The sequence below is a fragment of the Suricata suricatta genome, chromosome 1 (assembly GCF_006229205.1).
Source record: "Suricata suricatta isolate VVHF042 chromosome 1, meerkat_22Aug2017_6uvM2_HiC, whole genome shotgun sequence".
NCBI classification, from domain to species: Eukaryota; Metazoa; Chordata; class Mammalia; order Carnivora; family Herpestidae; genus Suricata; species Suricata suricatta.
In genome coordinates, this window is record NC_043700.1 from 174,462,308 (window position 1) to 174,478,272 (window position 15,965).

A 15,965-nucleotide genomic window follows, 5' to 3' on the forward strand; every position below is an offset into this window, starting at 1 on the left:
GCATACTGTCTTCAAGATTTATCCATGCCGTGGCATGTGTCAGAATCTCCTTCCTTATTAAGACTGAATAATACTCCATCATATGTATAGACCACATTTTGTTCACCCATTCATCTGGATGGGATTGCTTCCACCTGTTGGCCATTGTGAATAATGTTGCTATGAATGTGGGTATGCAAATACCTCTTCCGGACTCAGCTTTCAATTCTTTTGGGTATAGATTCAGAGGTGGGATTATTGGATCATATGGTAATTCCATGTTTCATTTTTTGAAGAACTTTCCTACTGTTTTCCAGTGCAGCTACACCATTTTCCATTCCCACCGACAGTGCACAAGGGTTCCAGTTTCTCCATATCCTTTCCAACCCATGTTAATTTTCCATTTTCTTGATAAGTGGCCATCCTCACGGGTGTGCAATGTGATTTATGTTTGTAGTTTATGTATGGGGGAATATTTGGTTGAAGAGCAGTTGAGAACATTGCTCTCATAAAGTGATGTAATGATATGAGGGGCACCTGGGTGGCTCAGCCAGTTAAGCGTCCGACTTTGGCTCAGGTCATGATCTCATGGTTCATGGGTTCGAGCCCTGCATCGGGCTCTGCTGACAGCTAGCTCAGAGCCTGGAGCCTGCTTTGGATTCTGTGTCTCCTCTCTCTATGCCCCTCTCCTGCTGATTATCTGTCTCTCAAAAATACATAAATGTTAAAAAATAAATAAACGAAGTGACATAATGCTATGAAAGAGCTTTCAGATAGAGAGGCACTATACAGGTTGGATAGGGTTGCCTGAATAGAGCACATCTCACTCCGCCTAGAGTTACAGCTATTTGATTCTGTTTGTGTCTCTGACACACACAACTGCAAGCTTGTTGAGGGAGTTCAAGAAGTAGAGGTACCCCACTTAGGGGCGCCTGGGGGGTGCAGTTGGTTAAGCATCCAACTTAGGCTCAGGTCATGGTCGCGTGGTTCATGGGTTGGAGTCAGACTCTATGTTGACAGCTCAGAGCCTGGAGCGTGCTTGGATTCTATGTCTCCCTCTCTCTGCCCCTCCCCTGCTTGTGCTCTCTCTCTCTCTCTCAAAAATAAATATAAACATAAAAAAAAACAAAGTACCCCACTTACACCTCCAGGTCTCTGCAGAGCCTACAATGGTACTGGCCATATGTTATCGGTCCTTCTTCTGTATGACTCTACATAGCACATTTCTGTACTGCTTTCCTCCAAGAGCATATTTCATCCATCCATGCTCCTCAGCTGGCCTACAAATAGTCTTCAAGCCCCAACTCAAACTCTGCCCTCTCAGATTGCACGTTCTGTGCTCCTAGCACAGGCTTTTTCCCCTCTGCTCTCCTTGCCATTTTGTGGGCAGCCTCTTCACAGTACCTGTCCTGTTGCATTGTTATTGTTGTTGATTCGCCTGTGGGACTCCACAGTGTAAATCTCCAAAGACAGAAATGGGGTCTAGGTTTTCTTTGAAGTCCTCCAGTTAAGTGTTTGTTGAGTAACTGAATGCATCCCAAATGAATAAATGATACCATTTTAAGTGATAAAAATGTCTATGTGGGGTCCGTGAATCACTGAAGGAATGAGAAATTTGATGACCAGGAGACACCGGTTCAAGGTCTACACGAGCCAAGCCATGACGCCAATCCAGACTGATAGATAGAGGTCTGTGGGCCCATCCGCCTTCTTTTCTACATTTTTCTCACTCCCTGCATACTTCTTTAGCCTGTTCCCTCTCAGGAGCTGCTGTCCTGGCTCTGAGATGCCTCTGCCAAGATAGCTCTGTTTCAGCAAACTGTTTTCCAACTCCTCCCGTCAACAGAAGTAGACCAGGATCCTTCTTATGCATACCCCTTGCAAAAGAATTTCTAAAATGTAGCCCTCTCGTTCTTGCTTTCATATGTCTGTTAACTGGTTGCCGTATACAGTTTTCCCGGGTGTAAAACAGCCCTAAGGTTCGTGCAGACCCCATTTGGCACTCCCGGGTCGCACCCCTTCAGCACCATGCTGGGCCCTGTGGCAACCATAATGAAAAGACACACAGAACTCTCTGCCAAGTGGCAGGGGTTTGGGAGGAGGGAAGCTTCTTAAATGTTGACAGCTGATGTGCTAACCTGGTATAAAATGCAGCTGTCCTCACTGGTGGTCGTTCCCGCTCTGAAGTATCACAGGACGCATTCCGTGTCTCCCAGAGTAGGCATGCCTTTGAATTAAAGATGGCAGCGCCCCTCAGGCACTCAGCTGCAGTGCATGTCGATGTGCAAATACCCTTCCTGCCTCCCAGCATCCCAGACCCACTGCTCCGCATCTTGATTTCCTTGCTTGGCACAGGAATTCTACTGTGCTGCTCTGTCCCAAAGTCCAGAACAGTCCGGGCTCTGGGTGGCATCCAACAGGAGACCCCCTGTTCACGGCTTCAGGGGGACTGTTCTGATTGGTCACCCTTTATGTCGTTTCCTGGGGAACCTCCAACTCTCTAGGAAAATGGCTCCTGTCAGAGCATAGAAATTGCCCTATTAGCATTTGGGCTTTTTCTAATGCTAGGATGGTAGTATTCTAGTATGCAAGCTTTTTCATTATTTAAGAGGTGTGCTGGCTATTTCTATTACTCTCCTGTTGAAACTTCCTTGTCAAAACAGAACACTTAGAATTCAAAACTCCTTTGAATGGTGGGGCTAGGCATCCAGGCACTAGAGGTGATGGGGATGGGGTGGGGTGAGGGGGAGCTGGTAAGAGGCAGTGGGAGAGGCAGTGGAGGAGGGGCTGGTTTGGGTAGGAAAGAGTGAGGAGAGCTCAGGTGCACGAGGGCAACAAAGGCTTGGGGGTGGGGGGCGAGTTGGAACAGGTGCATGGGAGAGGTGAGCGGGCCTGCACACCCCTGTGGCCGGAACTGCTTACTCCCTTCCCTCCCTTCGTTCTTCTCTGGGCACCTCTGAGCCCATGGGACTAAGAGACTCGCTACAGGAATTCCGAGGTCTGCCAGCAAAGGGGTCTTGGGAGGAGCCCAAGTCTGGGGTGGGCTCATCGCCCCCCAGGGCTGACACCCTCTGCATCTTGTTGCTCTCCTTTGTTCAGGGCTGGCCTGACTTGCCCCAGGCTTGGGAGTGCTGAGTGCAGGGGGAGGGAGCCTCCAGCAACCTGCCAAGGGGGGTGCTGGCCCCGCTGGCAGCACCCTAGTTTGCCTTAACCTGTTTTTATTTTTGCCAGCAATTGTACTGTTTATTTGGAAACACGAAAATGCAGAGCACAGAGATGGTAGAAACACAGAAATGTTCCTTACTGACGCCGAGATACAGTGTCCTTTAAGGGCTATTTTCAGTGTTGTTCATTGAAAAACCATCATCTTTACTTTTTTATTTACGAAAGCATACATTATAGTTTTTTTGGTTTTGTTTTTGTCTTTTTGCAAAAATACACAGAAGCACAAAGAAGAATACAGGGAGGGAGATACTTTTGCTGCCCAGAGCATCCCCGGTGACAGTTCTGAGGGGCAGGTGGGTGGAAAAAGGGAGAGAAATTCCATGCACAAATGCAGAAAACTCACATACAGAAAAGTATGAACCCGTTTACTTTTGAGAAGGAAGCCACCTCCATCTCCGGGGTCAAGGGATCAGAATGCAAAATCAAATTGCTGTGGGTCTTTTTTTACAGTAGTAAACCTTTTGAGATCTTCCTTTTCTGGTTAAATGATATTTTCTCCTTTCACTCTTTTCCCCTTTCCAGCTTGTATTTTGGATGCATTCCACCTTTTGGAAGCTTGAAACTAAAAATGACTTTCCTGTTGATGTCCCCGGCCCTCTCACAAGGAGTCTGCATCTCTCCTAGTTCTCGGGCAGATGCCCACGCCGGCTCCCCAGCCAGGGCCCACCTTCTCATTTTCTGCTTTTTGCCTCTGTTAACAATGAGCCCGCAAATGGCCACCTTCTGCTATTGCTGTAGAAAAGAAAAAAGAACAAAAACAAACAGCGCCCTGCTCATTGGAAAATAGTGAAGGTTAATTATGGGGGGTGTTGGCCTTTTCCTTCCTTAGCTTTGGGACAGGAAGAAAGAAAATGGGAAAGCGGCTCCTTATATATTGTTTGTTTGTTTCATTACCCCATTAATCTCCATAAACAAGGCCTGTGTTTTAGTTACAGATCGACTAGGAAAAAAATGCATATGCTAAACCAGATGGGTGAAATTAACAGTTTCATTAAACTAATTTTAAAATTGCCGGTTTTCCAATATCACCAGCAATACAATGGCTTTGATTTTCTGCCGCAGTTGGAATTTGAACTTTAAAGGACGTGCAAAAAGAGAGCAATTTTACTTTCGAGTTATTATTATTTTTTTAATTATATTTACCAGTGCAGAAAATTGTTTAGATTCTTTTGCAAAGATAATACTGATTGGTAATATTCTGGGGGAGGGGGAATTAGGAATCTTAACATGTAAAGGAAATAATAAAGCCTTTTCACTCTGCCTCTGTTGCAGTCCGCAGGGATTTGTGTGTGTGTGTGTGTGTGCATGCGTGTACACGCACGCATGTGTGCGAAGGCTTTGAGCTTTGTGAAGGATTCCCCCTTTTGCTCCTTCTTCTCCAGCAATCCTGGCTACCTGGACCCTCTTGCTAATGGTTTCTGGGGTCCTGTGCCAGAGGTCAGCAGGGCAAGTGTTTCATTTGGAACTTCATTTGGTTTGGAGTTTCCTCTCTCCTCTGGGCCCACAAAGCCCATGTCTGCGGGCACTCAGGCAAAACCCGTCCGCTTAGTTAGGTGTTTGGCAGAGCAGGTAAGGTGGGGATGAATCCTTAACAAAATGGTAATGTTGCTTTGCTCAGAATGTGCACGAAGGGGCATCGGAGATGAGTCCATATTTAAAAGTAAATCCACAAATAACATAGGAGGAGGGTTTATTTTGCATCTCCATCGGAGTGCTGTGGTGCACGCTAAATCCAGTGGATAAGGTGCTTATCCTGTCGAATGATTGGGTAGGTTGGACTTCCCTTAACTATACAGAGGGAAAATCCAAGATGAGATGCCCAGACTCCTGGTGGGAAAGGGTGTTATTATTCAGATATATCCTAACAGATGAGCAGAGGGAAATGTTCAAAGATGTTCATTGCCACATTGTTGGTTACAGCAAAATCACTGGAAGCAACCCAGATATCTAAAAATAGAGACCTGGTTGGGGACACCGCACTGCCATAGAATGCGGTGCTATGGAAGCTTTAGAAAGAACGGGCCTCTGACAGCCCAGGACAAATACTCAGGATACGTGGTTAATTTAAACAAGAAAGTTGAGGGTCAGAACTATAGGAACTTCTTGGAAAGAAGCATATGAATATGAATTATTGTCTGTGGTAGAAGCATATGTGCATATGAATATGAATTATTGTCTGTGGTAAAGGAAAAGTCTGGAAGCATACACACCAAGCTGTTAACAATGTTGATCTTCACTATTAAAGGAGGATTGGGAGAGAGGGCACTCCTGGTTTTATTTTTATACAAATCTGCTCTGATCGATTTTCTTCTTCTTCTTCGTCTTCTTCTTCTTCTTCTTCTTCTCCTTCCTCTTCTTCTTCTTCTTCTTCTTCTTCTTCTTCTTCTTCTTCTTCTTCTTCTTCTTCTTCTTCTTCTTCTTCTTCTTCTTCTCAGTCTCCTCCTCCTCCTCCTCCTCCTTCTTCTTTGCAACAAGCAGCTGTTTCTTTAGGGATTAAAAAAATACAGAAAGAGAAGCAAATTCCATTTTTTCAGTGAGGTGAGTTTTTTCAGCACCTATTGCTTCCGATCGAGAGAGTAAAAGCAGGCCCAGCGGTTGCCTGTTGGGATGTAGGAGAAGGCAGGGGTCAGAAGTTCCAGGAGCGGGGAGAGGGGCCTGCCTCACATCCAGGCCGCCGTGGGCTCCTTCCCCACAGCCTGGCGAGTGGAGGCTCAGGGGCCAGCCAGCTCGCCTGTGTGCCCAGAAGGACCAGTATGGGCTCATAACCAATGCCTGGGCTTTTACAATTTCATCTTTGGATCCCGCTGGCCTCTGTTTTTAGCATGGGCTCTGCAAGGGAATTGGCTTTAAATAAATCCAGTCTCAGACCTGCCGTTTCAGTTGTCCCACGTTGGAAACTCACCTCTGCTCACTCCTTAATGGAGTGCTGACAGAAAGAGCCTCTCGTTGCCTCCTGACAGCTGTTAGTAACATTTTAATTTTGGATAGAATGAAGATAAGAAAAGAAAAGTGTTGGACATAACAATTTTTAGGCAGATGAAATTTTAATCTTAAATAAGATGACCGGGGGACGCGTGGATGGCTTAGTGAGGTAAGCGTTCTACTCTTGGTTTTGGCTCAGGTCATGATTTGACAGTTTTGTGAGTTTGAGCCCTGCGTCTGGCTCTGGGCTGGCAGCGTGGAACCTGCTTGGGATTCCCTCTCTCCCCTTTCCCTCTGTCCCTCCCCCACTCATACTGTTTCTGTCTCTTTCAAAATAAATAAATAAACTTAAAAAAATGTGAACATCTTTGGTCATATTTTCAAAAAGAAAATAAGATGACCATAGCTCTTTGAATGCAAATAATATCTATGCAATCCTTTATAGTTTTTTGTAACGTATCATCTAATAGATGCACAGGATAGAAAGTAAACATTTGTTGCCTCCATTAATGAACAACAGAGATGAATAACTTAGACAGGCTTTGGAAGACCACAACACTTACATTACAAAGACACATAACTTGATAGTTTGGGCTAAAATGTTGATCAGATTTATGGGATGATTAGGTAAAAGAAGTATCAGACAGCTTAAAGCAGTTGCACAGAGAAGGGTCTTCTGATAATAGTGAGGTACTTATTAAGACATCTGGTTGCAGAGCGTGCGGATGGCTCAGTTGGTTAAACTTCTGACTTTTGCTTATATCATAATCTAACCATTTGTGGGTTCGTGCCCCGCATCGGGCTCTGTGCTAACAGTTCAGAGTCTGGAACCTGCTTTGGAGTCTGTGTCTCCCTCTCTCTTCCCCTCCCCTGCTCATGCTCTGTCTCTCTCTGTCCCTCAAAAATAAACATTAAAAAAAAAGTCATCTGGTTGCCTATCAATCAGCAGGTAGGTGCGGCATTAAGTTGGAATGGCTTTCATGACCAGCAAAGCTGAATTCAAAACTGGGTTCAGCCACTTGCCAGCTTTAGAAACTTTGGACATGATAATTGACTTCTCCAGGCTTCAGACAATTCATTGGAAAAATGAGGACACTAATAATAGTACCTAACTCATACAATTTTTCGAATTACATGCCATGATTTGCATAAGGCACCTAATCCAGTATTTTGCATTTTGTAAGTCCTCTATAAAAGTTGACGCATTCTTTTTATTGTATTTAGAACTCCTCAAGTAAAACTGGAGGAAAAAGATAAGAAAGCATTTCAAAATAAGGTTCTTTTGCTCAACTTTTTAGAGCAGCACCTAGGAACTATTTCTGAGATAAAACACATTCTTCTTCCGAGAGTCGTAGAGGGGAAAAAAGTCTCTTTGGAACTTTCGGTGGTCCTGATGTGGTGGTGAGTTACACTCAGTAAATCACTCCCCGGAGGTGCTTTCTCAGCTATATAAGGCACATCCTTTTCCCCGGGATACCAGGCTGTCATTTAGTGCCAAAGAAAAAGCTATTTGTAGAATGACACCATGGCATCCCCGAAGGGTTTCATTTACCTCCCTGGAAGATGGTATATTTCAAGGCACTGGAGAGCCAACCATGTTAATAACTCAGGTGGTTTAATTGGCTTTTCCCTCTTCTCTCTGAAGCCACGTCGATCTCATGGCAATTAATTGTGTGTCCTGTGAACTGTGGTTATTTCCAGTGCCAAGGAACCAAAATGAATCTGTACTAGAAATCGGTGGGCGGCTATTTGAGAAGGCTGTAAAGAGACTCTCCAGTGTTGATGGTCTTCACCGAATTAGCTCTGTTGTCCCCTTTCTGATGGATTCCAGCTGCTGTGGATACCATAAAGCATCCTACTACCTCGCAGTCTTCTATGAAACTGGATTGAATGTACCTCAGGATCAGCTGCAGGTGAGTTATTTATGGGTTCCAGGACCGTCAGTCACCTGCACTCTATTTGCAGAGTAACGCTCTCATGCCCCAGGTGGAGGCTGGACGTGTGCATGTGCTTCCTTTCTAGACACAAGCTGGGGGTACGATCGGTAACTTCTAAGGAAGAGTCTGGGCAGGGCTTACCAAAATCCTACTCCTTCAAGAACCGGTGCCTCTTACTCAATTCGTATAACTACTCTGGCTGGAGGACCGTTATTCCACGTGACTGTGTAGCTAAGTGAGTCATTTTCACATCCAGCCTTCTACCATCAATATAAAAGCCATACCAGACTGTTTTGTTTGTGGTTTTTGAAACCCAACCAATCACGCGACTTGCCAAACATTTGGAATCCCATTTTTCTAAGTGCTGTGAGTGGTTCTTGACCACTTTTCATTTTCCGATCTGCCCATAGGGTTGTTTGTCCTGGATTTGAAGAGACTCCGTTTGTTTAAACTTGCCCACATGTTCCTTTTAAGTGACTTCTCTGTGTATGTTTCTGGCTTATTGAAAGCCAGGACTGATGGCCTGCTTTCCTGAAGTCCCCAAGGCAATCCTCACAAAGGTGGACTTGTGAAGAAGGTCCTAGCCCTCTCTCTGTCACAAAGTGGCTGGTTGGCCATGGACACGTGACTTCAAGTCTCTGGGCCTCTTTCCTCAATTGTGAAATGAGGCGGGTGGACCAGCTAAGCTCCAAAAATGCTTCTCAACACTAACATTCTGAGAGCGTAAGGTTAGGAGGTGGTCACTATTCGTATTATCTGCCCTCGATGGTGTAACTGAAACAGACCAGGGATCCTTAGAATGAATAGGTGGTAGGTGCACAAAAAGTTCTATGAGAGAAATCAGGAAACAGCCTCTACTGTCACTGAGTAAAGGGCAGAAGTCAAGGAATTGTAAGCTATTAGACATTAAGAAAGACAGAGAGTTGGGTCTGAAAACCGTTAGAGGGAGGGCTGGTGTGGCTTCTTTTGTAAAAAAAAAAATTTTAAAGGCGTGTTAACATGTTTCCAGAATGACTAGGTTCTTGCAGAGGGACGGGGCCAGATGACCTTCCAATGTTAGGATTTTATGACCTTTTTCTACAAGCTTGTGAACACTTCGTAAATTTCTCCCTAACAGGGGATGTTGTACAGTTTGGTGGGAGGCCAGGGCAGTGAGAGGCTGTCGTCAATGAGTCTTGGATACAAGCACTACCAGGGGGTTGATAGCTACCCCCTCGACTGGGAGCTCTCTTACGCATACTACAGCAACATCGCCGCGAAGACACCACTTGACCAGCACACGCTACAGGGAGATCAGGTAAGATAAAGAAATGGGTGGAGATCATCATGGCCCTGGTTATATGGGCTTCTGTGAAAATTTTATACAGTGTCTGCACCTGTGGCTGGCTCATTTTCAGGCCTTCAGACGATGAGCATAATCCAATGGAGAGAAAATCTATCTTTTACTCTCCAGTTCATAGTTCCTGTGTTCGCAGGCTGAATGCGGGAATGATCCAACATCTATCCATGAAAAGCTTTTCATGAGTGGGAGGGCTGACATGGGAAGGGTGGATTTGGCCCTGGACAGAATTTGATTTTGCAAAACATGTGTACCAGAAACAAAGCCACCTTGTCTTTGTTCCAAGACTATGTGATGAGCTGGGGCCTGGAGATGTTAGGGATTGGGTCATATTGAGTGGGGGCCATAAGCCAAGGGGTCCTATCAACGCATAGTCAGCAAGCAGGGTCTGTGGTGTAAGAAAGCAGGCTCCTTCCTTCCTAGCTACGTTCCCAGTGCTGGACACCTCGAGAAGTGTCTGTCCCCATGACACGAGCCTTGCTAGCCCAGGTCTTCCAAGTGACTGATGTGTGATGTTTGAAGACTTTGCCTCATCCCAGATTAAGGGCTGGATGAGGGGCGCCCCCTCCAGCGTGTCATTCTGTAGGCTTCCAAATCTTATTGACTCATTGGGCAGAGAAATCAGTGGCTCACATCTGCCAAAACATACATTAACATGTTACATTGGATCAACTGACAGTTTGTTTTGAGGAATGAAAGGATATACATAGAGGTTATACAGTAAGAATTCAAGGAAGATGTCACTCAATGATGCAAGTCTGAATTCAGTGGGAGTAGACTATGATGTGGTTGGCTTCTTGGAAGGTATTTGTATATATCCATTTTATCCAGGAAGGATTTGAGAGGTTATGATGGTCGCAGTCCTTGAGGCAGGCAGGCTGAGAGGAAATGCAAGCGATCCCTACCAGGAGTTGGCGGGGTTTTTTTTCTGTAAAGGACCAGATAATAAATATTTTAGCCTTTGCTCATATAGCCTTTGCTGTAGCTACTCACCTCTGCCAGAGACAATATATAAGCAAACAGGGAACCTGGGTTTGTGCAGTCATAAATAATATATCAACTGCATGGTCGGATTTGGCTCTAGTAAAGGCCATAAACTCTCGGTTTTCCCTGCTTTGGCTCCGTAAGCCTTGGGGACACGCCTGGCTAAGTCAGGACTGGAGACTCAGCCTGAGTGGCTACGTGGGAACCAGACCACTCACTGTCCCCAGCGCTGCTCCTGGGTTGCACTCAGAAACCCACAGCGCAGAAAATTTATGCCTTGATGGTTGGCAGTGGATGGTGTCTGGAAATGAAATCTACAGTAGCCTCTGTACGGTGATGAAATAAATGAGTCAAAGATACATGCTGTCAGTGAACATTAAACATGAGTCAAACCATAAAACACCAAATGGCTACGTATATAGACATTCTGATTCCTTCAGAAAATAATGATTTCCCCTGAATAAACTTCCACGATCTCCTCATTATTGTTTATATTCTCTCAGTGGAAATATAAGCTATGTGCAAAATTTGACCTCAGTTTGACAGGAATCAATTTATGAATTGATAAAAGCTTTTTCCTTTTTAAAAAGGAATTCTTCTGGAAAAGGCATTCATACCAAATGCAAGCCGTGAAGTAATATCGCCATGGTTTGACTAAGCCTGAATGCATTAATAATGTCCTCTATGTATATATTATACTTTTAAGAATTCTAATTCAGCATGAAGTAGCAATGGCAAATACTATGTTGCTAACAAGCTCCTTTCTTTTGAAGATTTGGCACATGAAATGTTATGATTATGAAAGAAAATGTTTAATTGGTCAGAACCAGAAAAGATGAATAGAAGAGATCCATCTTGCAGATGAAAGTCGTATGATTAAAAATCACAGATACGAATTATACAGTTAGAAGAGTTGTATCATGGCTCATTTTCTTAAGAATGTGTAATTAATGGCTTCTTGAGAGTTTAAGCAGGTGTCATACATTGATTTAAATGTCCTTTTGTTGAGAAATCTATTAATTCACTGGCAGCACGAAACAAATGAGGAGATATCGAAAGCCAGACCTCTAATTAACAAACCAAGAATCCGTCAGTAACTCCTTCCTTGATTCTTGATTCATTTTCTCTTTTATGTAACCCATGCTTCACATCATTTCATCTTCGATAGCACTCTTGCTTTATGTCACTTCTTTATGATTTAGCAGGTCTCTGGCTCAGGTGAAAGAGAAAAAAGATGCTAGCTTTTGTTTGTTTTTGTGGCTTAATCGTAGATGAGCTGCTTTCATTCACGCCTCTCCTCAGAATGTGCTTTTCCACGTTGGTGCTTTGGTCCCCAGCCTCGTCTCTCTGCACCTTCCAGAGGGGCAGGCGTCTCATCCACACCCTTGGTTTCAACTGCCCTCCACATTCTGATGACGCTTAGACCTTCCTCTCCAGCTGAGGTTTTCTTACGCACCACCCCCCCCCAGTTTCATAACACAGTGTGGAGACCTCCCGGCTCCATCCCCCCAGACTCCTCTGCTGATGGCCCCACTGTCCCTTCTCATAGCCAGGGAGGCATCCCTCCATCATCCCGTCACTTACAGCCCCCCCCCCCCACCAGCTGCCCATTTCTCTCTCCTCCAGTCTCCATCCCTGGGGCCGTAGGTGACATTTGCCCCTTCTCATCTCTGCCCCCAGCTGTTGGACTTCTCTGGGCTGAATTGGGGCTTCCCCACCCCAAAGGAGAGGGGAGTAGGATGCAAACAGACAGCAGGGTGACAATGTGGGGGCACAGTGAGAAGGCAGCCACCTGCATACTAAGGAGAGGGGCCTTTGCAGGCACGAAACTTGCCAGCATCTTGATATTGGACTTCCAGCCTCTAGAGCTTCGAGAGAATAAATGTCTGTGGTTCAAGCACCCAATCTGTAGTGTTTTGTTATGGCGGCCATAGCAAACCGATATACTTCCCAACTGGCCTTTCTGTCACTAAGCCTTGTCCCTTCCATTCTCTCCTCACTACTTCTTCCATAGTATGCTGTTCAATGTCAAGGCTCTCAACCTGACTGTTCGTCACAATCACCTGGGGGTTTAATGAACAGCTCTGCTCAGCTCCCCCTCCTAGTCTTGAAGGCACAGCACGGGGAGCTGCTGCACAGGTGGTATGTGGATTGTATACAGTAGACCTTTGAACAACAAGAGGGTTAGGGGCATCCATCCCCCACACGGTTAAAAGTTCACATATAACTTGTGACTCCCCCGAGCTTTACAACTAACAGCCTACTGTTGACCAGAAGCCTTACTGGTAACATAAACAGTCCATTAACACGTATTTATTTTGTTATAGGTATCAAATACTGTATTCTTATGGTAAAGGAGGCCAGAGGAAAACGTGTTATTAAGAAAATCATAAAGAAATATATTTATAGTACTGTATATATTGAAAAAAGTCCGCATTAGGTGGGCCTGTGCAGTTGAAACCTGTGTGGTTCAAGTTTATTTAAAAAGCTCAAATGTGGGGCACCTGGGTGGCTCAGTCGGTTAAGCGTCCAGCTTTGGCTCAGGTCATGATCTCACGGTTAGTGGGTTCGAGCCCTGCATCGGGCTCTGTGCTGACAACTCAGAGCCTGGAGCCTGCTCCTTGTCTCTCTGACCCTCCCCTGCTCGCAGTGTCTCTCTCTGTCTCTCAAAAATAAATAAAACATTAAAAAATAAATAAAATAAACATTAAAAAAATTTTTTAAATGCTCCGATGTTCCTAATGTGCAGCCATGTTGAGCAGTACTGACCTGCAGCACTGAAGGTCAGCTCATCGCCTGGCGTAGCAGGATTTCCTCCATCTAGTTTCTGTTTCTTCAGCCTCAGCTCTCAACGACCCTGCTTGGCCTGTGCACTCTGGTGCCGCCATACTTTTGGCCACGCCCTGCTGATCCTGCCACCTGGCCCTCTTTGGTCTCCTCTGCCTGGTCTGTTACTCCCCTTCTCCTGCCCGCTGACCCCTCCTACTTGAGCGCTGGGCTCAGACCTCACCTCCTTATCTACTGGTGGTGGGGCCAGGGCACCGGGTGTATCCCTGTCACTGCCCTTAGGAAGGGACTCATGTACAGGGTCACAAAGCTGGTTTCTCCAGGACACCATAGGCTCCCTGATATACGCTCCTTGTTCACGCCAGTGAACCTCTGCCCAGCTCTGTGCGTGACATAGTTGGCACCCAGTGTTTACCAATGGGCTGCTGGACGGGGTAAGAGTGTAGAGCATCCAGTGCTGAACATGAAGTTATTACACTGTCTTGTTGACTTGCTGGTGTTTTATAAAAGAAAAAGTTTATTTATTTATTTTGAGAGACACAGAAAGACAGAGAAAGTATAAGCAGGAGAGGGAGCAGAGAGAGAGGGAAAGAGAGAATCCCAAGCAGGCTAGTCAGTGCAGAGTCTTGTGTGGGGCTTGAACTCACAAACCGGGAGATCATGACCTGAGCCAAAATCAAGAGTCAGACACTTAACTGATGGAGCTGCCCAGGTGCCCCAGACTCTCTGGTGCTTTTTGATGTGATCAGTGTTCATTGTGGACTGCAGGCACACACAGCACTTGGCTTTAAATCCCATCCCTCTCACAGTCAGCCCTTCTGTGTGGCATCCCGCACTTGAGAATCATGGGTACTTGTCCTTACAGCTTGTATTTCCCCATTCTTACTTTAATAAAATCCCTAAGATGTTAAATTTCAACAAATGAAATGCACACACACACCCCACCATCGGGAGCCAAGCATTACAGCTGATTTTAAACACCCTGAGAGGCAGATCCCACTGGCGGTCCCCATGGGCCTCGCAGGAAGTTAAGCGGTTTAAGTGTGGGCTTTGAAACTGCCCAGCTCCTGAGCTCCCAGGGGCGCTGGCTCAGCATCCTACTTCACCCCTCCAGAGAACGCAGACGCCCTGGAGAACGTGAAGGCCCCAGTTGCCAAGTCGGAGGGGTTTTCAAATTCCTGCCCGTTCTGCCTTCCTTCTTCTCTCTCTGTCTCTGTCTCTCTTCCCACTTCTCTCTCACTCCTTTCTCTTGCTCCCTATGTCTCCTTTCTCTGTCCTCATCCTCTCTTCCTGTCCCTACCGCTTCTCTTACCCTCCCAACCACCCCCCCTTTTCCCTGCCCTGTGGTCAATGGCAGATAGCTGGTATGGTGTGAACACCGCCCCTGGAGCCTGCAGGCTGAACAGGGGGAAAGGTGGTGACACAGATGAAGTGTCAGTGGCTCTGGGACAGTGCGGCGTCTCCTCTGACCCTGGGTGTGGGGGCTGTAAGGACTCTCCAGTCTCTGGACATTGGACCTCCTCTGACCTGGTCAGCAGTTTTATTTTATTTTATTTTTTAATGTTTTATTTATTTTTGAGAGAGAGAGAGGGAGAGAGCATGAGCAGGGGAGGGTCAGAGAGAGAGGGAGACACAGAATCCAAAGACAGGCTCTAGGCTCTGAGCTGTCAGCACAGAGCCCGATGTGGGGCTTGAACCCACAAACTGTGAGATCGTGACCTGAGCCAGTCAGACGCTTAACCAGCTGAGCCACCCAGGCACCTCCCTGGTCAGCAGATTTTAACCCGGCAGTATGGGATAAGAACTCATTCTACAAACCTTAATTTTATAATACAGCAACAAAAGGAGCCCCTCAGAAGGCACAGAAATCCCAGCACTGGTCCACGTGGGGCCCCCGGGTCCCTGCCAGCGTCTATTCAGCTCAGCCCTCCAGCCATCCCCACTGTTGTTTCTCCACAGCACACCTTCTTCCTGGCTTGGTCATATTTTCGTCTGAAGCATCATTCTCGAGTCACACGGTGTTGTTTGAATGAGTGAACAACCAAACGTTTCTCCTTTTTAGGGGTTGTTCCTTCATCAGATGCCTTTGTAGGCTTTCACAGAGGGCCCGGGCCTATGGCTCTGACCTGGTGCTAACTTTTGCTGTAGTGACCCCAGGACCATGGAGAAGCCACCAGCTGCCTGGGTACTGCACGCAGTTGAGGTGTGGCTCCAGGGTCAAATTTACCCGGGTTCAAGTCCCAGGACGGTTGTTCACTGGGTGTGAAATCCTGGGTGATTCTGCTCACTTCTGTCTCCGGACAGCTTTCAACCAGTAAAGGGGGTGCCCTGAGGATGTACGTGTACTTCACACGGCTGTTACAGCTTGAATAAATGAACCCACAGGACGTGTGCCTAGTGGATCCCAGCACACAGTATGCACTCCCTAAAGCATTTCTGGCCCCACATTCGCCCTTTCAAATTCTATGACTTCCAACTCCTAACACGTAAAATTATCTTAGATAGACCATCCCCATCATGGAAGGCCGTGAGCTGCACAAAACTGAAAAACCAATAGGAGGGCTAATGTTCTAAACTGCTCTCAGCCTTTTACATATCAGAGCGAGGTAAGGATGTACCAAACAATGGGTTCCTTTACTGAGAGCTTGCCACATCCCCCCACACTCTGCTAAGCGCTTTTATAAGTGATCTCATGGAATCTTCATGCAACCCTATGAGATCATTTCCCATCTTACAAATGATGCAACTGAGCCTCAGAGAAGCTGAAGAACTGCCCAAAGTCACACAGCAGT

At 46.1% G+C, this 15,965-nt stretch overlaps 1 protein-coding gene across 1 annotated transcript in view; it reads left to right on the plus strand.

The window, feature by feature from the left end:
* SEL1L3 (SEL1L family member 3) overlaps nt 1-15,965 on the plus strand; it is a 99,972-nt gene that overhangs the window by 41,917 nt on the left and 42,090 nt on the right. The window contains exons 10-11 of the mRNA XM_029947925.1: nt 7,828-8,039; nt 9,181-9,360. Coding sequence (XP_029803785.1) covers nt 7,828-8,039; nt 9,181-9,360 — 392 coding nt within the window. The remainder of the gene's footprint in view (nt 1-7,827; nt 8,040-9,180; nt 9,361-15,965) is intronic.